At 35.9% G+C, this 26,100-nt stretch overlaps 1 protein-coding gene and 1 pseudogene across 2 annotated transcripts; one reads left to right on the top strand and one right to left on the bottom strand.

The window, feature by feature from the left end:
* Positions 1-76: 76 nt before the first annotated feature.
* On the bottom strand, positions 77-18,792 carry LOC104606710 (histone-lysine N-methyltransferase CLF-like). Of its 2 annotated transcripts, none has more exons than XM_010272053.3 (17): positions 18,386-18,792; positions 15,714-15,806; positions 15,289-15,617; positions 13,555-13,716; positions 11,212-11,296; positions 10,835-10,990; positions 10,691-10,738; positions 10,540-10,611; positions 9,658-10,391; positions 6,414-6,570; positions 6,089-6,309; positions 5,344-5,475; positions 2,085-2,175; positions 977-1,024; positions 761-889; positions 595-672; positions 77-457 (listed from the first exon to the last, which is right to left on the bottom strand). In XM_010272053.3, the coding sequence occupies exons 1-17, from the start codon at positions 18,446-18,448 to the stop codon at positions 269-271; spliced, it is 2,787 nt and encodes a 928-aa protein (XP_010270355.1). In that variant the 5' UTR covers positions 18,449-18,792; the 3' UTR covers positions 77-268. The 2 variants fall into 2 exon arrangements, with proteins under 2 accessions (XP_010270355.1, XP_010270364.1); XM_010272062.3 differs by having other exon boundaries at positions 6,477-6,570.
* On the top strand, positions 9,134-9,251 carry LOC148791227 (U6atac minor spliceosomal RNA; annotated as a pseudogene).
* Positions 18,793-26,100: the final 7,308 nt, after the last annotated feature.

Raw genomic sequence — 26,100 nt, 5'->3', positions numbered from 1 at the left:
GGATCAACAAATCAGTAGCAATGCCTTAAATATCTTGCTAGGTAGTTCTCTAAAATTTCCTGCTTCGACAGAAGACTAATAACAAATTAACAATTGCTTAAAGTTGAAATCAATCACAATCAAAATTCAGGAATTCCTGGATGGAGAAGAATGTCATTCCCACCCAATGGTAAATAGGAAAAACCATGATATTAATGGAGATGATACTTCTTACAAAATGTTAAAAGAATGACGAAAAATGGCATGCCATTCTATTAATAGGTTTGAACTAAGCGAGCTTCTTTGCACGACCACTTGAAGAAACTTCCTCCTTTTTGGACCCTGTAGCTTCAGGCTTTTTGGCCCAAGCAGGAGCTCGGTCTGGCTCGTAGCGATAATCATAAAAGAGTTCCTCCCCAGCATTTATCCGTTCCTTTGCAAATATACCCACCCTGTGATCCCCTGCTACCATGATGACCTACATACAATAGCATTCTTACCAGCATGAGCAACCAATAAATCCAACACATTGACCTTTCTCTTGGAAGGTTTGTTGTACATGCATACATTAGTCACGCGTGTGTGTGTGTGTGTGTGTTTTAGAGAGAGAGAGACCTTGGCATAGCAATTTGGATCAGGAGAATGATTAGCAAATTTCAATTTATCACCCTTCCGATAAGCATCAAGAACAAACTGAAAGAAGAAATAACTTTATCAGTAAAAAATCAACTAAAAGGAATAAAAAGACAAAGAAAACTATCATATATAGAATGGATGATGCCTGATCATTCAGATTGAAAAGAAATGATGAATTTTCACGATCATATATCTTTCCACGCTTATCAGCTTCTCGGTGTGAGATAAGTTCTCCGGTGTACTCTCCCAGGTATTCATGTTTGCCAACACTATTCTGAAGAATTTGAAGACCCTTAGTATTTATAGAAGCAGCCATGATACAGCACTATGTGTTTAAAATGAAAAGAAAAGAAAAGGTTACCTTAAGAAACGCTCCCCAGCCAGATACATCAGACCTTCCAAGTAAGACCTGATCATGTACATAAATCAAGCTTGAATCCTAATAAAATTATGGCCAAAGAGAAATAGCCTCATCTCCAATTTATGCAGTTGGCATATTTTTACTTCTGCTCAATATTATATTGATAAAACCAGCAACGCCATATGCACTTTATGATCATCTATACCATACTGTAATTCAGCTAGGAATAGGTAATATTCATGAAATGATAAAATTTGGTAGCCTATGTGAATAAAAATCATGAACAGTGTCATCAAGATTACTGAAAAATAGCCAAAATTGGATATGGAACAGGCAGAGTAGCAAGTCAGGCTCCTGGAAGAACAGGGACATAAGGGTAAGCCAATATAGCAAGGCAAAACAGGAAGGGAATCAAAGGAGAAAAGGTGAAAATAATTTATCATAAACATCATGATCAGGATATCTGAATTATCTCAAAGGATGCCATTATAAAAAATGTGCAACTATGTAACTAAGATTTCTTGAACTAAAAATTTTCCAGCAGGGTTGTATCTGAAATTGGAGGGAAAAAACACAAGACGAGTAGAGTGGACTCCACAGAAAGAATTAATGTACCCAGAGAAAACTGACCAAATTTCTACATAGTGCATTTGTATGTGTATCTCTATATGTGTTTTCTGCAAAACAATTAAGAAAACTTTGGGTTCCACCAAAAAAAGATGAAAAAAAAAACAATAGCCGAGTTTAGTTGCATGGCTTCTGGATGCCAACTTTTGGCAAAATCAGCCAAACCGGTCATAGATCACAGCTCATGGTGACATTTGGGAAAGGGAAAAAGTCTTCTTTCAAAATTAAAAATAGATTATAAGATGAAATTTAATTTTTGGAGGTAGTATGTCACTGCCTTCTGGCACTCAGAAAAAACTTTGCCCTAGGGATGTGTTCTATTTTTCAAATGCTTATTCCAGATTTAGTAAATGCAATCTACTGGTATATCCTTCTCCATATGATATATGCATCAAATAATATTCAGCAGAGTATGATGAGAATTTGTAAGTTAAAGGTCATCCCATAAATAACTAAACAAGAAATGCTTAAGCATTATTACCCTTTGTTGTTGCTTGAGAAGAAGCTTCATATTCCTACATTCATAATTATCACCTCTCTGGGAAGGGACTCCAAGAGTACCATCACCGCAACTGTGAGGAAATGTCAGAACACAAGTGAAAGAAACCTTAGATAAAACACTAAAGGGAAATAAGAAAAAGAAGTGAGGAAAGCAGAGCAAGATCAATAAATAAAGTCAATTATGTTGCAAGCAAATATGCATAAATTACTCAAAAGTTTGTTATTCAAATAAAAGTGATTGTTGATCTAATCACCCAAAATGGCCCTTTTAGGACTTCAAGAGGATCTGAAGTTTTTCAATCATCCAATGCAATCATGCATTAGAACATCCTCACTAAAGCATAACAGCCATGCTTGGAAATATATCCTCGTATGATGGGTACAAAGACACAAGTCACACAACAGAGTCACATTTCATGTTTATAAGACAAATTATCTACTGTTCCAATTAATTTATTTATTTATTGAGAAAAGGTGAGTTTTCTATTAAAAGAAGCAAAGATAAAGGCTGCTGAGGGAGGCGTTTCCTCAACAGCCAAGTACATCAAAGCAGTAGTAAAACATTGGCAGGAAAGCCTTATAGAACCAAATCATTATCCCACCAAATACTACTCCAATGACTAAAGAACAGACTAAAGTTGACGCCCTTAAATAAATTGTTGACTGAAGCCACTTGACTAACATCCTTTCCGCCTTGCCCTGCACCTGCTCAATTGGGAATGCCTTGTCTTTGAAAGTGTGGCTGTTCCTTTCTTTCCAGATGCACCAACAAATAATGAAAGGAGCTAAGCGCCACAAAATCTTCCCCCTTCTACTAAAGGGTTTCAATTCCCAGGAAGCCATTAATGACTCTAAGGTAGGGAGAAGGACCCAATTTACAGCAAAGAGCTTTAAGACGTGAGAACACAGACTGTAAGAAAAGCCACATATTATGAAGAGATGATGTATGTTTTCCTCCACCATACCACATAAGCAAAACCCATTAACCAGGTACATTCCTTTCTTTAGAATATTAATAGTCTGGATTTTACCTTTTAGTGCAACCCACATGAAAAACAAGACCATACAAGGGATCCTAGTATTCCAAATCTAAACACAAGGAGGGGGCTGACACAGTACGGAAATGAAACACGTGAAAAAAGCTTCAAAGAAAAGAGCAGAAGTCGAAGTTTAGGAAGAAGAATTCTTCACTAAATAATTAAGAGAAAATTGATAACAAGGGAACTGCCTTAACTTTCCCCTAGATACTCTTTGTATAGGCATACACCCTTATGGCTCCTATTCCTAATCTGAAAACACTCCTTAATAGAATCCTACTAAAACTCTTTAAAAAAGAAAATCCTAGTCTAAGAAAACACTACATAATAGAATCCTACTAAAACTCTTTAAAAAAAGAAAATCTTAATCTAAGAAAACACTCCAAAATAGAACCCTACTGAAATCCTTCAAAAGGAAAGTCCTAATTGAATATAAATTCGAAATAATGCTAACATGGTAAAAACGAACTAAGATAGAAATCCTATGATGATGCTATCTTGGTAAATATTTACTAAGCTGGCCCGGTGGCATCATCTCTGCTTCTTATGTGTCTTGAAATGGTCCCAACTTGCATAGAACTTATCGGCCTTCTCCTGTACTGCATCAGGGGCCCAGAATTCGAAGGGTTCAAGAGAGTCAACATTGACTTGGTGATGAAAATTCCAGACTTCTCCAAGGGCCATCAGATTCTATCTTCAGCTTGCGATTGGTGTTTAATCTGTTCTAGCTGTTGTAACAGAGTTATTAAAGCCTCCAAAATCCAATCATCTACATTTCTTCTTAGCCTCAATATTCAGGTAACCTGAGAAGTGCTAACTTCAAGGCAATTACAGACTCTAGCATCCCCGTCTTGTACTAAAGCAAAGGACTCTCTCACCTGAGCCTCGTTTCAAAGAGACAAGGTTGAAATTTGAAAAAGAGGTTCCTGTTTTGCATTATTACCTTCCAAAGACCAATGCCATAAGACACACTGACCGGGCCTGATTCCCACCCCAAGCTAGCTTCCCCATACTTGTTTTTTATGAGATTTCTCCACTGGGCATCATGTTCTGTGCCAAACCTCCACAGCCATTTGGACAAAAGGAACAAGTTTACTTGCTTCAGAGGCTTAACACCCAAACCACCTAACATTTTTGGTTTACAAATCTTTGACCATGCAACTAAGTGAAATTTCCTTTCATCATCCTTTCCCTTCCACAAGAAATCTTTTCTTAGTTTCTCAAGGGAGTTTAAGACAGATATTGATGCTTGGAAGAGTGTAGTAAGTGGATAAACTTTAAAGGACACTCTAAACAAGAGTTAACTTACCACCCCTTGACAGATAGTGTGTCTTCCACCCTGCTAGCTTAGACTTTACTCTTTCAATCACTGGGCCCCAAATTTCTCTAGATAGCCTAATAAGGTCAATTAGGTTACCAGTCTGCACAACCTCTCTAATTTCTTTCACGTGGAGAAGTTCCATTGCTAATCCAGAACATCTCATTATGGGATGGCTCTTAGCTGGCCATGCGTTGGCAACTTGGCATCCACTTGTATTATTTGCCCAATGGGCATTAGATTGTCCAAAATTACCAAAAAAGTCATTTTTTATAAATAATTACCAAAAAAGTCATTCTACACAAAGATAGTATTATTTGCATTTATAAAACTTTTATCTAAAGGATGCAAGATGCATTTACCCTGGATAAAGTGGATTCCCTATATGAATGAAAAATACATTATCAGATGAACTTGCTAGAAAAGAAACAAATAAGGTGGAGATTTAGTGCACCCCTACTAATATAAGGTAGGAAAAGTGATGTAGGCCACCTAACTTCAATTTTTTTACAAGATAAAACGCATGATCCATGAAGAAAATTTAAAGCAGAACAGAGGAAATATACTCTGATGATATAAGAATAACTCATCATTTTTTAGGCTGCAGAACATTCTAGGTTTCATCTTATGAAATGCAAATAAGCCGGCAATATAGGCAGGAATCAGATATGCACTTTGATGATTATGGATTCTTTTGCATTTCAATCACATGTGCAACAATTAGTTAAAACTTCCACAAAAAAGAATCCCCCAATGAAAGTAATCCTGAGAATATGATATGATTTTCTACAATAAATGATGAAAATGGCTGTAGAACCCAATGCTAGAACAATTTTGAAATTGTCAATCCTGGTAAGAAAAAAAGGATAAGCAAATGCACATACCCAACCCAGCAATTTCTACAAACATCTGGATCACATTCTCTATCTGCAGCAAAGCATGGGCATTGTCGACTTCGGCATTGGCTTTTGGCACAATGGCAGCCTCTAAACCGATTCTTGCAACTCTTAGGACACCTAGATTCGAAATTCGAGGAAAAAAAAAGCATTAGTAAGAACAATCTCTGCAACAACATTAACATACTTGAGAATACAATATTTAAGCCTATGTAGAAATAATTACTGAAAGTAGTGAAAACTTAGGGGCATACCAGCAAACTATTCCTGTACAAAAGATATTAGCACATCGAAAAACAAAGAAAAATCACAAACGAAAATCTTATATTGAAAAAATAAGGTATAGAATGACTAGAAACATCTCAGATAAAATGTCCAAATACATATATTCTTCAGTCAGAGGGTGGGTCATGGCCCTTGGCGCAACAGTTGGGTTGCTCCATTGTGACCTGGGTGACCAGGATTCAAATCTTGGAAACAGCCTCTCTGTATGTACAGGGGTAAGGCCGGGTACATCTGGCCCTCCCCAGACCCCACATTGGCAGGAGCCTCGTGCACTGGGCTGCCCTTTTTTATATATTCTTCAGTCAAATTTAAAATGAGCTGAGAAACACTGGGACTGAGTGAAACAAACAAACAAGGAATAACTGATTTTTTTATGAATACAAGAAAAAACCGCTATTTAAAATTCTATTTTAAGTGCATGATTCAGAACGAAAATAATAGGGCTTACCCACAGTATTTCTCACAACAGGTTCCATTTAAAAGGCAAGCACACTGCTTCCCACATGCTGATTGGCAACCACAAGGGTTATATTGTCGGCATGGCTGGTCCTTCCTCTCAGTAATCCGTTTCCTAATTGAATGGTAACCAGCAGACTTCCAAGTATACTTCAACCGGCGAACTCTACCCCTCCTGCGCACAAACCTTGACCTTGTTCTCAGTTCACTACCCTGAAATATTTACCAGGAAAGGAGTGGGAGAGGGAAGATATTCACTCATTGTCAGAGAAAGAAGGGTCCAATGTTGACATATTGAGGCATAAAAACATACTAACCATAGTATCATTATAATCAACTTTGGAATGGCCTTCAACCAGAGAATTTGCACCATCACCTACCCTGTATGATAGCTTGTTTTCTGTGCAATTCATGTACTGGAAGACCTCTGCACATGTCCTCATTCCATTCAAAAGATTCCTTGAAATTAGACAGCTGTTCAGATAAACCAAAGAACCCTTGTAAAATGCATAACATAATCAGTGCATGTATTGTTAAATCTCTTTTTTAGAAAAATAGAGTACCACAGTGCTGTAGAATATGTCTCCAATAGGCCAATGTATTCCATCCCCCCCCCCACCCGAAAACAAAAAAGTGATTCACCTTTACTGTCATGGAGGAAGAAACAAAAACAAGCTAAAAGAAAAGAGAAAAAAACTGAAGCAGAATATCTAACCCCTGGTTTTTATTGTTTTCTTGATTTTCTTTTTTATATTTATTTTAAATCATAATCAATTCAGTATCCCTAGTATAAGCTCTTAATCTTCAACCCTATCCGTTCTTTAATCTCATTGATTCACTCTCTTATATTATTGTTCTCTTGAACCACTTAAATCTCATTGATTCATTCTCTTATATTATTGTTCTCTTGAACCACTTCTTCAAATCCCTTAGTCCCATTATTATCACCATCCTCAGAACCCTAACCAAATAGGATTTTGAAAATCTAAGTACATAGATGATGGTCATTTTTATATCCATAAAAAATGATTATCACTTTTATTTGCGATTCCTATTTATATTATGGTTGAAAGGCTAACAAGAAAGTTATAGGTGATTATTTACTACAGTAGGAATCCAATGAAAATTTTGGATTAAGATAGAATGATTGCAAGAATTTATCATTTTCCTTTTTATTTACTTATATGAACATAAAATACTTTTGCAAACTTCAACTCAAAGCCAGATATGGATGTAAAGATCCATAAGAAATAAAACAAAGTTGCAAACATATCCCAATTTCAGAAGAAAATTAATAAATAAAATATGTACAAAAGGAGTGCATCATAAGAAAATCAACAGAAATACTTTTGCAAACTTCAACTCAAAGCCAGATATGGATGTAAAGATCCATAAGAAATAAAACAAACTTGCAAACATATCCCAATTTCAGAAGAAAATTAATAAATAAAATATGTATAAAAGGAGTGCATCATAAGAAAATCAACAGAAATAGAACAATATCAATTCTCTAAGAATTCTTAAAAGAAATATCTGAAATAGAAATAGCAGACAAGACAGTTTTACTATTATGAAAAAGGCAGATCTACATACAAAACAATTAAGCAATTTGCATAATTGTCAAGGTGATGCCTAGGTGCCACCTAGGTGATATGGCATCATTCAGGGATCACCACATGCCTCATTTTGGTGTTTCCATATGGTAAGTGTAAAGACCAGCTAAGCTGCATCATGTTGTGACAAATAATGGAAAAGAATGTAAAAGGGCATCATAAAAGACCAACTTTAAACTTAAAATCCATAAAATTGGCTTTGGTCTTTTATCTTTCTATTTTAAGCTTTTGTAATCATTCCTCTCTATCTTTGTAACTGTGACCAGAATAAGGACTCTAGGCTTTCATTTTTTCCTTTTCTCTGCAATTAACACAAGCGCATATTCTCTCCTTTATATCTTTATTGTATTTAATTCAAAATAACAAAGGCTTCATGCCTTGTTTTCTTCTATCCTTCTGCTTAGCACACATGCACACACAGACACATTCTCTTTGTATCTCCCTCCTGCATTAACAGAGTAGAGATTCATTCCCTAGTTTTTCTTAGGCTATATAACATTGTCTTAATTCTACCTAGAGTGTTTGACTATTTTATGCTAAGACACTTTCAATGTTTCCTAGTTGTTATGCCAACTAAGGAAACAAGTTAATCATAAGAGAATGGGGAAATAAACTAAAATTACCCAAAATTTTAATTAAAAAAAAAAAACATCGTGCACCAGGGCAACAAGGTGATCTGCTGTTGCCCAGCCTTGAGTTATCCCTTGGAGGCTCGCCTCGCCCAGTCGCCAAACAGTTTTGCATACTGTGTAATAAAATACTTTTATATTGATATTTTTTTTAGATTATAATTATAAAAAGACATTATTAAAGAAAACTATTCATTTTTTGCATTTATAAACTAATTTCTTTTTATTATTTTCTTATTTGTTAGGGTTTAATCAACACAAACATTGCTAACTGCTGCATTGAACCCTCAATGACTTCAAAATCTGAACCAATAAGGGAAGAACTTAAAATTGTGTCCAATCAACACATTTCTTGTTGCACATCTCCTTTTCTTTTCTTCTTTTCTTCTTTTTTCTTTTCCTATAAATAACAAAAATACGGGTTCAGCCCCTATATTTTTTGAATTTTCTTTCCTTTTTTCTTTTTCTTCTCATAAATATGTTGATTTTCTAGACTTAAACATTAAGTTTATAATTTTCTTATGAAAATTATGGATAGTTATTAAAGAAAGTCGGTTATGGAACCTAGGGAAATACCCTAGGATATGTGATTTTTACTTAAAAAAAAATCCATCACCTAGGCGATGCCTAGGCGACTAGGCGCCCCCTTGTCACCTAGCCTCACCTTGGCACCTTGAAAACTATGCTTGACAATGTGTTGCTATAAACTTCTGCAGTGTCAGTATGTCAAACTTGTTGACAGTTAACACCACCCATGTCTTAAGAGTCTCATACACCTGACTGGACACATCTAGAGTGCTCATTGAAATGAGAGACAGTTGGCATCTCCCGTGACAGGGACAGGAACAGCTGACAAGCTTACCTGTTAGCACATATCTAGAGATTCTAGACTTGTATAGCTCCATTTACTTCTAAAGAATATAGATAAACACTTGCCATTTGCAGTTTGATTGCAAACAATTACATCTATTCTTTCTTAAATTTGGTGGCATATTAAGTGTACAAGCACATATATACACAGAGGCCAACTTTCATATGTTGATATATGTAGATTTGGGGGAATTGCCATGTCTGGTATGCCATCTCTATGTTGAAACACGACACTCATGCCTGTGTTCACAGATCATAGAAAAAAACTTGCTTTACAAATCTATTTATCCATTGAAAATTTTCAGCAGCCTTCAAGTTAATGAGATTAGTAAGTTCAGATTTTCAACCAGTCATATGCCTTGGGAATATTCAAAATCTGTCATACCAAAACACAAGCCTACATGCAATTTAGATGGATTCCAACACAGATGGAATGCTTATGCACTAACCTATTCCTTCCAAAAATCTCTAAGCCTTTCGCAAAAAGGCCCTTCTCGATAGCTTTCCAAGATTTATCACCAGTTGCTTCATGTTTGCAGACATTGTCATCAACAAACTCTTCTTTTCTTGAGGTTTCATCACTAGTAGCCACCAGTGGGCCTTTTGCCATCTCATCAGATGGTTCATCATGAACTTCAGCCAATGCAGATTTCTTACTTTCCTGAATTGGTGATTCCTTCCTCCTAGACTTTCTAATGGGTGGAGTTTTTACTTTCCGTTGTGAAGAAATAGCCTCCTCATTTTCCTTGCGTGAATTAGATCTAAGCTTCATATCTCTGGGCCAAATGCATCCACTCACAACAGAATCAGAATCAGAAGTGACCATTTTCTTCTGTCTCTTCCGCATGCAAACAACAACACGCTCAGCAACTCGTTTACTGTTTCTCTTACGAACTCCACATTTTCCAACAAGCTTAGCCTTTGGAGGTGATGAAGAATGGTGGATGGAAGCAGAATCCTGCCTAGGTCTTATCTCTGATTCACTGCTCTCTGATGCATTTCTTGCATTAGATGAAGCACTTTCACTCTGATTAGATTTTGTTTTTCTGCCAGCTGATGGATTAGCACCTTTCTTTCTAGGAGATATCTGATTCCCAGCACTACAAGATGAAGGAACTGGTTTTTCTTCAAGACCATCATGCACCGGAGAGCTCATCGTAGCAATACTTTCAGATTTTTGTGCCTGAAAAATCATTCAATTCACAAGCACATGAAGAAAACTTGACAAGCCAGGGATTATAAATGCCAGTTTGATCTTCACATAAAAATTTCAGGAAGCAGTACAGGCAAGGAAACAACAGCAACCATTTTCATCATATTGAATTACATACCAGCCGATAGCAATGCATGCCACATGGTACTTTTTCCTCATCTGGATGGTTCCATGGGAGTTGCTTATCAGCCTGATAAGATGGGAATAAACAAAAAAGAACATCAATCCAACAAGCATCTAGACAGCATGAATCTCAGTGCACAACTTACAGGAAAGACAAGATCCTGTGAACATCCATGTAATCTACAATCAAATACCTGCCGGAATAAAAAGAAATTGCATCAGAAATAACCATTGGGATAAATTATCAGAGATTATGGCAAAACATAGAAAATGGTACGGATGGTTCTTACTAGACATCGCCGACAAAATAGATTATCAAAAGAATCCAGAGCTGCATCCAGATCTTTATCGAAAAAAGAATCATCCATTTGTGTATTATCTTCAATATTACCCTTCTTAATGAACAGTGCATCTTTCTCTTCCTTCGTTAGAAGTTCGTATCTTGCCTGTATAGAATGTTTGACGTTGTTTCATACCTCTGTAAAGCCAGCACAAATTGATTGGGAAACAGCTGGACCAAAGTTTCACACTATGACCAGTTTTTCAAACAAACTGCAGGGAAAAGTAAAGTGGGGCAGAGAACAAAGACAAATGCTTCCTTTAACTACAGAACTAGGGCACAAAATTTTTCCAACCAGTATCATGTTTATTATTGTAAGAAGCATACCTTAACCTCACAAGGTCTTCTTGAAAAACATTGTGCTAGTAGATCGAGCACATCATCAGATGAACCGACCTCTTGGATAGCCTTTCTGGTAGAAAACACAAGGACACAATGAGTTTCCCTTGAAGCTGACCTAGAATGTAAAAGCTATGGGGAAAACCAAAATAGCTTTAGTACATTTTGTACCCAAATTAGTAAAGACTGTTTCAGTTGTTTGTGTGCTGGCTTAATGAATCTTTTCTTTACTCCCAGAGAAAGATAAAGTCCACACAAGAAGGAATAAACCAAGTGAACAAGGAAGTGCATGAATCCAATATAGATCCATAAATAAAAATAGAATCTTCACATATCAATTACATACATCAAACTGTCCATAGCCAAGTATGGATAAATAAAGGTGGACCAGAAGCATTTGCAACAGACCATGGAAACAAGAAAGAAAGTTTTTTTTTTGGAGCAAAGGTAAATTATAATTATATTAATCAACAGGTCCTTTGTACATAAAACAGAGCAAGGAAATAAACAAAACCCTGCATAGGGAAATAATCTAATGGCAAGCATGAATTTAAAAAAAAAAACGTAAATCTTGTGCAGCCACCAAAAGGGATAAGATATAAGATAAATCAAATATAGGTGAGAAAGTATCAATACATTCTGATGAAACATATAAGGTAAATCCTAAACCATAGAACCCCCTGTTTTCACATCCTTAAGAAATGCAAAATATTGAAGCAGCAAGAAATCAATAACTAAAGTTCATTATGTCAAAGAAAAATATCCATTGCATTTTAGAACAGGAAAAGGGAAAATCCTCTTTTCTAAGGTTAATATAAAAATTGATTACAGTATCATGTTATTAGCATGATATTAGCATGAACATTGTAACATTGTACATCTGAATCCTACATTCAACTCTAAACACCATAGATACACCTTACAATATAGTAAACCATGTATTCAATGATAAAAGCTTGGCTGTTTGTAAGAAAACATCTTGGGCTGTTTCAAAGCTTCATGTGCATACACGTTAGCATGGGTGTGGGCTAGAAGAGTAATTGCAATCAATATCCTCTAATTAAAAAGACAAACAAGGAACTGATTGGGAATTGGGGTAACATGTCATGTATAGGAAGCCCACAAACAGCCAACCCTTTCCCGTATTCAACAACAAATTCAAGGTTACTTCATAACATAGCAAGTTAGCAACAAGCCAAGTATCAGGGAATACTCATCCTAGAAAATGAGCCTCGCCTGTGAGCCCAAGGCCCTAGATGCACCTGAGGTGCACCATTTGAAACACTGTCCAATCCTATGCTTGTATGGACTTCTTGAATTTTTTTTTTTTTTTTGAAAAAAGGTTAACTTTATTCGATAAAAAGAAGAGGTACATGAGGAGATGTACACAACAATTAAGCACTCAGAAAGTTACATAGGCAGAAAACTATCACTAAATAGGTAATCCCTGTGAGCGCCAGATTTAGCTAGACTGTCAGCTTCAGAGTTTAGCTCCCTCGGAATCCAGACCACATGAGCATAGGAAGAGAGGATGTCTCTCACTTCAGCCAGGTAGTGAGCTAAGGACCAAGGCCCACTGTCAGGATTAGAAAGCCAATTAATGGTGTTGGCTGAATCTCCTTTAATGGTAAGATTTAATAAGCCCGTGTCTTTTGCAATCCTGATGCCGGTTAGAGCTGCTTTATTTTAATTTGATCAACAACAATCATACAATGGATACAGCTCCTGTATCACTAGGTGGATGGCAGCCTGGCAGTAGTGCATAATGTTTTCTTAGAACAATTTGATTCATTACACCTATGAACATTTTGCACTGTACATACTCAAAACTATTACAAGAACAAATTTAGGGAATGAACACATGAATGAAACGAACTGTCTAAGCCTGAGGATTTCCTTCCATGAAACAAATATTTTTTTATAGCAAAATAAAAGAAAGAAATTACAAGAAAGGTGACAAGAAGTCACCCAAGATAAGGAAAATAAACAAGAAAAAGATGGAAAACATCCAGTCAAACCCATACAAAAATCTAAACAACCAAAACAAAATTAAACTTCTACCCTCCAAACACAAAAACAAAGACAACCTCCCCAGCCAGGCCTCAAACAAACTCAAACCCCCAACAAAAAAAAAACACTAGGTTCCAAACAAATAATTGAAGGAAAACAAAAGGAAAGAAAATCATAACAAATAACAGTCTACGAAATGATAGAACATGAGAGGACAAATCATGGATTTCTATCAGGAATTTTAAGAGCAGAAAAAGTAAAGTAGAAAGCACATCCACAGATGTATATATAAACTTCATTTGGCTTTATGGTTATACCAACCGAAGGATATAATCTTCACAATTCCCAAATTCTCTCTTGTCTTCTTCCTCCTCAACTATTTCCTCCTCGCTGTCACTGCAAATTAGAGCTTCTCCACCATTCTGGTCATAATAAATTCTTCTTCGCCCAACCACTGATTGATCCTCAGTCATTCGCTGGTTTCTGCATAGATTTGATTATGAAACCATTCAATAACTAGCATAATCTTCAAAAATGGAATAAAAAAAAGTGCCCAGCATGAGCTCAAACTTTAATCAAAATTAATCTAAAAAACTTTGAAACTTGAAGACGCTAATGTGTTTTTATTTTTTTGATCAATATTGAATACACTAATGTATTTCCAAACAGACAACAACTCAGAAACGGTCAAGCCTTGAAAAGAAATCATGCAGCCAAACAAAAACAGTAATCACAAAGAAAGCACCACCACAATGAATTGGCTAATACTGGAAAATGGATAAAGAATACCCCATCTGGATGGATAAAGCTTAGTTGACTTCTGATCAGGTGCATGATAATGAAAGATACAAGCTACCATGTATTTTTTATGAGAAAACAAAGATAAATTGTATAATAAGCAAACAAAGAAGTATAAAAAAGGCAGAGAGAAAATCTTTCTCCACAGCTTGCTCTACAATATAATGTAAAATCTAGCCTGCTGTGTTCATTGTTGTCAAGGCATTCAGATGACTCTGGGCAACAGTTGGGTGCCCATTCACCTAGGCTACAAGGATTTTATAAAATAAATTAAAAAACTATGCTCTGGTTAATTCCCTATAGTTTTATATACCAATCAACATGCATATTATTTGAAAATTAGTGATTCTCTTTATCAATAACATTAAATTTTCTCTCAAAATATGGCAAGTCATCATATCTAAAAGACATAGTATTTTAAATATATTAATTCAAATATTTTCAAAAATAATAAGAAGCTAGCCCACTAGAAAATAAGTAATTACTGCACAAAACTTTAACAAAGGAAGCTAGATGCCCTTAAAAGTTCTCCTAATTCTTTCTTTCCAATATATGCTGATGTCAAGAATGGAGGGCTTTTTCTTTCTTTTCTTTGTTCAGGTCAAACATTGGAACTAGGTATGACCAAAATTCATGTTCAACCTTGACAACAAGAGAGAGTGTTGTGTTTGTTTAAATTAGATGACAAATTTTGTTAAAGTAGTAAGTTGTAACTACATTAGACCATAAAGGAATTCTTACAGGCAAAAACAACAAATATCAAATTCACATATATATAGCAGATAATTAATTAATCAATAATAGGATAAATTACAGACCGCCATCCTATACTTTGGGGATAGTGACACTTAGCCCATCAAACTTTCATTTGTGACAAAGACCAACCCTGAACTTTCAGAATCAAGCACTCTGCCCCCATCATTAGCAATGGGGTATCTATCCAAAAATATCCATGTAGTACAGGATGGCAATCTGTAATTTACCCTAAATAATAATTACCTCATAAAATTCATATTAATGAGATTTCTAAGGACAAATAAATAAGAAGCCTAAGATCATACACCCTATGCAAATAAACAAGCACAAATGTATAAAACTAGTGAAATATTTGTCAATTTGCATACTGAAAAAAATCAAGCATTTACTTATAAATAAGCTATATGTGACAAATGTAAACAAAATAAGAAAATCTACCATCACATAAGTCATAGAATAAACACGACAAATGGCTGTGCAAAAAATGGTTGTTTAACATACCTATCCAAAAATATCCATGTAGTATAGGGAGGCAATTTCTTCACCTCTGGGAGCTTGATAGGGCGAACTATGTTATTCTTCACTCCAAAACTAGTTCCTATAAGAACTGCTGATGAGGCATGGTTATCTTCCTGAGCGCCATTTGTATCCTTTTCACCATTATTTAGATCAAGACCATTCAGCATACCAAGTGTATCTCCTTGTCTCTTCACCAGTAGGCCTAGATTTTTGTTGGTACCATTTATCCCATTGCATCTTCTTTCTTTTGACAATGCATAAACATGATTGGTAATACCCATCAGCTTTTCCTTGTTTTCTTCCATTCTTTTCTGAACAAATTAAAATCAGTTTAATAAATATTTTTAAGGGCCAAATCCATAAGAATACTAGCTCAAAGTTTGAAAATAGCTATCATAAGAATTCACCTTTATAAAAACGCATCTCTCAGCAGCAACTTGTTTCTTCAAAGAATCAATAATTGATACGATATCCTTTCGACTTTGACTTGCTTCCACTATCTGTCAATTAATGTACAGTACTATAGTTATAAATAACAGAAAAATAAGGGATGATGAAATAAAAACAAATCTGTGACAAACGGCCCGTTTGGTTTGTGGGAATAGGGGTCTGGAATCAGAATCAGAAGGGCCATTCTGATTCCAACTGTTTGGTTGGGAGGAACCGGAACCCCATTCCCGTTCCTGGTGGAATGGCATTCCCCCATTTGAGGGAATGGTCATTCCCTCCCCCTGGCCCCTCCCTTGTGAATGAAATCCCATTCCATCTGATTCTAATTCCCATTCCGATTCTTGACTGAATCAAACAGACTATGGGAATAGACCACTCCGATTCCGATTCCAACTGTGAACCAAACGGACCCTAAAATGTAATTAAAAAAGAAAGCCTACTGCAATCATTTTGTTATGGTTAACAAAGACAAATAACAACGTTAGTTAGAAGTAGAGCTTTGGTGCAAATTGATGACTCTAAGAAGGGCAACAGGAAGGCAAAAAGATTGAGGCAGCAAAAAACATATTTGAAGACATATTCCCTGAAGGGATAATTGGTTCTAAATAGGAGGGGGAAAAAAAGAATAGGTCAGGTACTGTACCAGTAGTCAATCAGAAACCCCAAAATAGGTTGCTAATTATTTAAAAAAAAAAGTCTTAAAATCTAAGGTAAAACAAAAGGTGTGATAACCCAAGGTCAAAAGTCAAAATTAATAACCAAATCAGTCCTACGATTTGAATTTCAACTTTCAAGTTTTGACTGGTTACAGTCAAGCATATGTGAACCTAGAACAACAATGCACTTAAGTACAAACAATAGGAAACAATATAACAAACAAAAAGTAAAGCTGCTAATAGACAGAATATGTACACAATTTCCATTTGTTATCTGGCAAACTGAGTACACTTAAAGCCTTTTTGCCTTTAGTTACATAGGTCAAAATTTGGGCTCAAACTTGCAGACTTCTAGCAAGGCTTAGATTCAGTTCATGAAAATTGGCAAGTCAATTCTGAAAGCCCACAAGTTTATCTGGCACTACCCATGATACAAGATTGGGCCCCTATTCCAAATGTCAAAAATCTGCTCAATATGATAGTGGTGTGCTTTGATATACCTCACTGCTCCATATAAATTCCTTTGCTGGATTATCTTCTAGTGGCAACTTGGCATGTCTAGGAACCAACGGAACAAGTGTGTCACTTTGAAAGCCAAAGATCCTACATCTCTAACCCAGTAAGATAGTATACCAAGGCCATTAGCAAAGCCTTGGCAAGATGAATTTCTTCTTAGAGGTATGGAGTTAAGAGGTTGCTTAACTCAAACAAGTGAAAGTCCAATTTGAAAGTGACAATTTCTCCTTTAATTTTCACTATTTTTTATCTATTTGTTGAGTCATCCATTTCATAAATTAGAAATATCACAGTTAGCTGCTTCAAGACCTTGTTGGTATTGTCATTGCTGATAAGAAAAAAGGGCAACCCAGTGCATGAGGCTCCCGCCAATGCAGGGTCTGGGGGAGGGACAGATGTACACAGCCTTACCCCTGCAGATTATATACAGATAGGCAGTTTCCAAGATTTGAACCCTGGTCATCCAGGTCCCAATGGAGCAACCCAACTGTTTCATCAATGCCCATGCTCTGTCGTTGTTAATAAGAGTGTATTATTTTCAGGAACAAGAAAAAATGCACTTAGAGACCTTTTTTATGGGCATCTCAAAAGCAAATAAAGCCTACCTATCACAAAAGGCTATAAATGGTGCACCCTAGTTTATAATTTGGGTTCTGACTAAAACCAGATTCAAACAGGAACTAGAGATCCTTAGTTCAGATTCTATTCCTCGATCATCTTATTTCCAACCATGGGTCTCTCTCCATGATCTTCTTCTTAATAATCAAACTATAATCATCACATTGGCATTCCATGTAAATAAGTCACTATAAATGAACAAGCAAAAAAAAAGAACGGGGAAAAATGAATAAAGTGGAGTTGCAAGCAAGAACTATAGTCAATAATGTGACTTTTTCGATAAATTAGTCGATGATGTGATTTGCAAACAACAATACTGTATTATTTATTCATAACCACGGAAAATTTCAACCTTCAATGAGCTTAACGTGAAGGAGTATGGGGGCTTGACGACTACCTAAGCATTCTTTTAATCAAATAATTACCTAAGCAATTTTCTAGCGAACCTCTAGTTTTCTTCCCTCTTTTGCCATCTTCACCTCGCCCACTGGCCTTTAAAACAAATGTACCTAACTCACTACTGTTACTAGGCAACCAACGGCAGCTGAAATGCACTTCACTGTACCAGTAGCTTCCATCCTTCTACCAACTACATTGCATTTAGCATTTGAACCGGGAAAAATAAATAAAAATTAAGTAATGTATATGACCACAAAAAAAACGGTATATTGGTCGTGTTCACTCGATTAAAAATAAATTTGACAATAAAAATGTGCCCTGTAAAACCTGTAAATCAGATTACCACCACCGGATTGAACCGCTGTAGTGCAGGTTGCAGAGAGAATAAGAGAAAAAGGGGATGCATTAAGGTAAAAATAAAAGAAAAATAAAGGGAATACCTGAGAGTCCTTTGAAGGGTCTAATCTGCTAGCGGAAGCGCAAGGCGTGTCCTTCGACGACATTGAAATTGCTAGGAATGCGAATGATGCAGATAAAATCAGGACACTAGTACTAAAATAGGTGAGACCCAAGTCCGACGGGTGACGGTTAATGAGGATGAGAGGGGAGTTCTGGCAAGTCGTCCTTGAAAACCCTAATGTCCCATGAGAAGGAGGAGCGAGGAGATGGACTCCAATGTCGGAGATGATTTCGAGTAAAGAAAAAGGCGTCGGAGGATGAACTTGATGGGGGGAGAGAGAATAGAGAGGGAGAGAATTTGTTTTTTGAAATCAAATGTGGTAATGTACCCCCCTCGGCACTCCGCAGTATGACGGAGACCCCCCTCTCGAGTCTCTCTCTACTCACTAGCTGCTACGGCCTCCCTCCATGTCTCCTATTCACCTATCCTCTTCTTCGTACTTCGTACTGCGTAGTTCATACAACTACGAGTCCTTTTTTGGTCCGGTTTTGTAGGTGCTTGCGTCCTTCCCCATCCTGGAACCAGCGACGATAGTCTCAATGACTTTTGTTGACAAATTGGCGCCTCACATGCACATCCACCGTGCATTTGAAACATCTTCCGTGAATAAAAACAAATAAATACGGAAGATATTCTCAATGTACGATAAAAAGTGTGTGTAAAACGCCATTAGTTGCGTGGAAGTGGATTTCACAGCTGAGAACGGGCATCGCATTCGGCTAATCCAAATGAATATCAATGATCCATCTGGATATTCTGATTTGTCATCTGTGTGAGCTATGAATTCGTATTGGCATCCTGCGCTGTGCGCCCCACCGTTTTCGGTGTAACTTCATACTTCATCCATGTAAAGTATATCGATAGAGTTCAAATGCAAATGGGTTTAAAATAAATAGTTCAGATCTGCCTCTAAAGGGGGTGCCCACAACGTCCCTCATCACATCTGTATTGGGAACATCTCCGATGATAATATTAGAATTGATGAGGAAATGTTCTCAATACATGTCAGGGATGTACTGTGAGCCCTTGTGAGGCATAAATCTGAACTCTAAAATAAAGTGAACGGTTGGAACCTTTTTATGTGTGATGATTATGTAAAAGTATATTGATAAAATTGGTGCATTATTTATATTGATTATTGATGAAAAAACTCAACTGATGGGGAGATTGACATTGATTTTCGATGAAAACCTTACGTTGAAAATAAACGCATGAAAATACAGACTAGTAGTGGAGTTTTACATCAATATGTATTTGTACTGGAAACAAATGAAAGCGCAAACAAGTGGCGGAGCTTTACATCAATTCACATTTACACCACAAACAAATGTAGCCTAAATGATATTAATGCCTCATTTGTTTTTGAGAAGCGAGGTGGATAAGTTGGCGAGTTTCACGGAAAATAAATAAATCTATATTCATATTTTGGTATTAGTGGGTAATGTGAAAAATAATGATTTTTGAATGGTTGGATAATCAATACTTTCCCGATACTTTGATAAATTATTTATCCATCTCCACGAGAAATTGCTAACACGTGATGGGATAGTCCGACAGTACTGTCCCTTTAATCATGCCGCTTTTTTATACTAAGGCCGCATTTGGATTTGTAAATACGATCCATATAAATTGCAAAGTTGGGTTAGTTTTGCACTTATAAATATACCTACTTACCAAACAGACTTTTAGATGTAATGGATGCAAACACGAATTCCAATAAAGCATATGTCTTTTTTTATCAAAAGCCCACTTGAATGCATATTTACTTTTTTTTTATTGATATACTTGTACATATCATTGTCGATGTAAATATGCATTGGAAAATGTGTTTCATGTCATTTGTCAATGCATAAATGCAATGTTGCCAAACATGGACAAAAGTGAACCAAAGTGCAAATTTACCCTTAACCGGATTTACACTCCATTTGCATCTTTTTCAAACGCAGTCTAATAATGAAACATTACAAAATTTACATATGCACCCCATGATATATCCCAATCATGTATTGAGAACATCTCCCATTTACAATTTCATGAATCAGAGATGTTTTCGATGCACGCTAAGATGTGCCTGTGGGAGGACGTATGTGATCTCAACATTGAAAACTTGTTTGTTGATTCATTCATCCACCGCTCTATTTTGTGTGACAACCATAGCCCTACTTCGGTTTTTTAATAAAGTCAACTTTCTCCACTTGGTAATTGTGTTAGTTTATTTTTTTTAAGTTGTGCTTGGTTGCAATGCAATTTTATTTATACTAGTATAAATGCAAAGAAATGTGAATGAAAAAGAATGCAATTTCTAGTTTATTTTTATTTTAGGTTTTACTTTATTCTGCTTCAGATCTTAGTTTACTTTATTTGTACTGCAATCAAACAAAATAAGACAAACTTTAAAATGAAAATAAATCAGAATTTGCATCTAAATCATTTATGTTACCACAATTTTGCATCCGTGCAGATAAATTTGCATTGCAACCAAACACACCCATAGCTACAAATCAAGAATCGTTTTCATTGTTTGTTATTGGCTTAAAGTGATTAGGATTGCTTTGGTTCAATTGAAAATTGTGAGAGAAAGACAAAACCATTGCTTTGGTTCATTCTTATCTGGTCATACCTGGTTAATTAGTCTGACTGATAGTCTGTTCAGTACTGGCCAAGGCTTCAATTCTAACCTAATCCGAAGTTAGGTTCATAGTTCATAGCTTTCAGGGTAAAATGCTTGAATTACACCTGGATCTTGCGAATTTAACTGTATTCCTGTTTGTAAGATGACTTAAAGTATCTCTCTGTTTTCTCACAACAATACATTGCCCTTAAGAATGGATGAAAGATTGAAACATCTATATTATCCTTCATTATTCTTCAAATTTTCAAAACACCTTTCAAAGATTTAAAACATCTCATGTAGCACGATAATGGAGAATACAATATCAACAACAAAAACAATGAATTCATCTATATTTATCACAACAACAATGAATTCATCTATTTCTTTTGACCATATCCACTCCAAGCCGGTTTGACTTATTGTTCAGTATCTAAATCATTTGACAGGTCCTTGTGGTACATGTAAATGGAATGTAATGGATTTGAAACTTGAATATCAACTAAATTGTGAGAGAATCAAGAATTGACAACAATGTGGCAAAATTATTCAGCCTCATATGCACTCCATCCACTTTTAGCATCTATAGAGCGTCATATGAGATGGAGCAGTAATTCAAATCCTAGCAAAGAGGAAGCCGATGCATAAATGGAAATCAGAAAATGTTCTCTCAAACAAATTTTGAAATCCAAACAGGAGGAAATCTAATAGCCTTAGCTTCATAATCAACTGTCCGGTACATAAAAAAAAAAAAAAAAAAAGAAAAAGAAAAGAAAAGAAAGCATCATGGATAGGTTGCTCTGGTGTTTAGGAGAATGCAGTGGAGTATTAAAGTTGGTCTTACAAGTGGAATTCCACCTTGGATTACCATTCTCATTGCTCATAATGTTTCTCTTTTTTCACTACTAGTAAACATGTACGTGTATTTGCACGTGACAGTATCTCTAAGACAAAATTATTTATAATTCATGGACAGTTTTTTAACTGTTATAAGTGGGCAGTTTTTGAACAGTTGTAAGTAGGCGGTTTCTTAACTGTCATAAGTGGGCAGTTTTTGGAGTGAAAGTAAAGGATATATATGCTCTTTTTTATGCCCATTGTATGTTGCTTAGATAAGGGGTAAAGTCCAGAAAATTGGGATATTCGCTCTTTTATCAGTAGTATTGATAGATGCGTTTGGTTGCATTACAATCTTATTTGTACTAGTACAAATGCATGGGAGTGCAAATGAAAATAACACAAATTCCGGTTTAATTTTGTTTTTGATTTTATTTCATTTGGTTTCATGTCTTCTTTTACTTCATCTGTATTGTAATCAAATAAAGTAAGGTGAAATTTAGGGCAAAAATAAATCAGAATTTGCACCCAAATCATTTGTACTGTCATAATTTTGTATCAGTGTAAATTTATTTACACTACAACCAAACACAGCCTGTGACTCAATTTGGAAGGAATATAAATACAAATGCATATAAAATAATACAAAATACAAGGTTTTATACTCTACCTATTTATATTTATACTCCTTCCAAACTGAGTTTAAGTTGGGGCTTCATATTTGCATATAGTAATCACCATTGAACTCATCCCCATTTATGTTGGAGCCAATCAGTCGAAAAGCTAGCAAACAAATTGATGTTCAGCTCTTGCTCAATAGGTAAGCAACTATTTTCATGGGCATGGTCACATGGCATGCAACTGAAAGTTTTAGTTACCCATAACAGATGTTATTAGGTATTCATTAAGTCAAGCTCAAAGAAGCTAGTTTATTTTATATCACTTTTAGGCCTTGGTCGCTTTTCGATAAGTTACTTACCAAAGTAAATGCAGTTACCTGGATAAGTTTTTCCTGGGAAACACTTACCCGGGTAAGTGCATTTACCCGTGTTCTTTTATTTTTCATGTAAATAAGATAATGCCCATTTTAACCATAAAAATTCATTATTAAAAAAGGGCATTTTTGTCCCATTCAAGTGTTGACAACTTTCCCCCTAGGTGGGAAAGTTATTTACCCACCTGGGAGATGAGTATCATTTACTCGGGTAAGTGGTACCCAGGAAAATAAACTTTTCCTAGTCCCCACATAAATATGAAAAAATAAAAAAGAACATAAGATTCTTGGTCAGTGGGATCCAATATCTCATTGACCAACTTTCCCCCTTCTCAAAATCCCAAAAAGAACATCCCCTTAATAAAAAGATGGATCAATGGGAGTTCAACTTCAGTCAGTACAATGATAATTCGAACAACCTTTACAGCATTGCACCAGGAATATCTCCGTAGTTATGTACTTTATTTCATGGAAACTGAAGCAGGTAGGAATGGCAATGGGGCGGGGCACCCACTCCCCATCGGGGACAAGGAATCCTCGAATTTTCCCTGCTTTAATGCAACCACTTAAAAGTACATCTTATTGCCTTGAAAAAAGGTACATATTATTGATATGGGAATTTAGGATATTTTAAGAATTGAATTGTAACATTTTGGGAGTATTATAAAAATGAAATTAAGGGATCCTAAGGTTTTAAAATTTTGGGAATAACTTTGAAGTACTTTAGAAATCAATACTAAACCCATGAATATTTTACTAGTTTGTTATCGAGTTCGGGGCTAGTTCGAGGAATAGGGGTGAGCAAAAAAAACCAAAAAATCGAACTGACCAAAACCAAACCGACTAATATATTTGTATATAATATTATATATATATATTAATTCTAATAAAAATGGTTAAACTATCGAACTGACTATTGATAGTTTGAGACTTTTAGGCTGCCAGACTGGCGAACAACCTGTCTGACAGCCTGAGTTGTTTGACTTTGACACCCACCGCACAGGATCCCTATTCCCTCATCCCTCTCTCTCTCTCTCTCTCTCTCTCTCTCTCTCTCGCCTCTCGGACTCTCACGCACCAACAGATCAAAGAATGAAATCAATTGAGCTGAGCAATTTGGTTTCGTCGTGTTTTGGGTCAGTTGTTGAGTCGTCAGACTCTCTCTTCTTTCTTTGACTGTGTTTTCCTTTTTTTATATTTTAAGGGCATAAAAAAACCGAATAATTGAACCACGACTAACCGATCCACCAGTTAACTAGTCGACCGATTATTCGGTTGCATCGGTTTGGTTTTAGTTCGGTTAAATGTAAAAACTGAACATACTGGTTCGGTCCAAAAATTTACCCCCGTGAGCACTCCTATCAAAGAATTATATGCAAATCCTATCCCTGGTTCGGGGCAATAATGTTTTCCCTATACCCGCCCCATCCCCGTTTAAGATTGGGGAAAACTCGCCCCATTCATGGTAGGACCCCGGTTTTATGGGGAAATTGCCATCCCTAAAAGCCGGTCTCTATCAGTGGAGATAATAAATAAGATTAAATTTAAATGAACTTGTACATCATATTATAAGAACAAGAAACTCAAGATTCTTACCAAATTCCTAATTTCCAAATGGATGTTTTCACATACCACCAGTTGAGGTTAAGTGTGTATCCGTAGACAGGAAGCTGAAATATTGAAATTTCTAGATACCATTGATTGGTTCACATCCATATCTACAGACAAACATGCTCAACTCAAGATGTTAGTTTATTAGACTAGTGATTATATGCAAGAAGATGGGAAGGAGATAATCTAAGAAACAACATTCAAAATGGTCACAAAGGAAGTGGTTAAAAAAACATTACTATTACCTATCCAGATGAAGGAAGATAGGAACTTTGTATTTATCGATTATGATTCCAAAACCAAAAATTATGGAAAATTAACAACACTTTGAAGATGTTACAAGCGTATATTCATTTACATAAAGAAACGGAAGTAATCTTTGCAAAATACAAGTAGAATTTAAGGAGGAAAATTTGTATGATCTTAGCCCTCGTTTTCATCATTGCCAATAAGTCCTCCTCTATCTCCTCTCTAGAAATGGAAGTAATCTTCCCAAAATACAAGCAGGATGCTCCTTATGGTATGTTTAGTTGTTGCGATGGGGAAGAGAAAATGGGAATATTCTCATAAGATTTTAGTTTTCAGGTATTTGTTCGAAGGGATGGGAAGGGAAATGTGTGGAATATGGGTTCCTAAAATGGATGAAATGGGGTTGGGTTGATTTGGTGTGATCCCAGTGCGAAAGGAAACTTTTGAGAAAAAAGATCAAGCTCTTCCTCCTACTATCTTTTTAGACAGCCATCACTGTGAACCTGTGTCAACAACGGTCTTTTCACCGACGCCGTTATCGTTGATCTTCAGACAAAGAAAGAGTGTAAGACTATGAACATGACCGTCGACGACCGGCGAGTATTTTTTATACTATTTCTATAGCCATCAAGCTCCTCTTGTCGGTGAGAAGAGATGGCTGCTCTCTGGCCAGGATCCATTCTTTACGGCATGTAACCTTTGATTTTTTTCTATAGATTAAACGTTTTTTTTGTGTGTTTGTTTGTGTGTTTTAACTTGTAGGATCCAAATCTCCTTGCTCACTCGCGCAAAGGTAAGATATTCTAACTATTTTCAAATCCAAAATGATGAACGATTGTTATAGATATATCGTAAGCTCTACATTTGTTCGGTTTTGTGATTTTTGGGTTTGAGGTATGTATCATTTTTTGCTCACTTTCGCAAAGGTAACAATGTTCATACAACCACTTATTTGTGTTCATTTTTTCATTTTTTTTGAATAACAGGATGTATTCTACACATTATTGCGATGAATACTATCGTTTGATGTATGGATGCTTTGCTCTGAATTTTTGAATGAATACAAAACTTTTGTTTTGCTAGTTTTGGCATGAATACAATGTCAAGCAATTGAAAACATCACATTGCAAAACTGATTGGTTTTCTCAGTAAACAGACACAGGAAACTGATTATTTAGCATATTGTTTCTAGGGAAACAAACATGAGATGCAAATCTAAGAAAAAATATTTTCTCTTCCCATCATAGTCTTTCTCATCCCATCCTTTCTAGTTTCATCCTTTATTGGCAACCAAAGGTACCATAAGCCTCTTTTTTTTTTCAATAACAAGTCGATCACAAAATTGACAAAGTATGGATGGATTTTGGTGATTAGGGGTTTTTTTCTTTGTTGG

Source organism: Nelumbo nucifera, chromosome 5, assembly GCF_055504915.1.
Source record: "Nelumbo nucifera cultivar China Antique chromosome 5, China Antique-T2T, whole genome shotgun sequence".
Classification (NCBI taxonomy): domain Eukaryota; kingdom Viridiplantae; phylum Streptophyta; class Magnoliopsida; order Proteales; family Nelumbonaceae; genus Nelumbo; species Nelumbo nucifera.
Note: the sequence above shows the minus strand (reverse complement) of the source record. Positions and strands in the feature narration are given on the sequence as shown.

Bases quoted from the DNA above. Each gene is read 5' to 3' on its own strand.
- LOC104606710 (XM_010272053.3), bottom strand. From the start codon at position 18,448: ATGTCGTCGAAGGACACGCCTTGCGCTTCCGCTAGCAGATTAGACCCT. The intron at 15,618-15,713 runs GTGAATTCTTAT...TAATTTGTTCAG, and splicing joins AGAGATGCGTTTTTATAAAG to AAAAGAATGGAAGAAAACAA. The intron at 890-976 runs GTAACCTTTTCT...CAAATTCTTCAG, and splicing joins GCTGGGGAGCGTTTCTTAAG to AATAGTGTTGGCAAACATGA.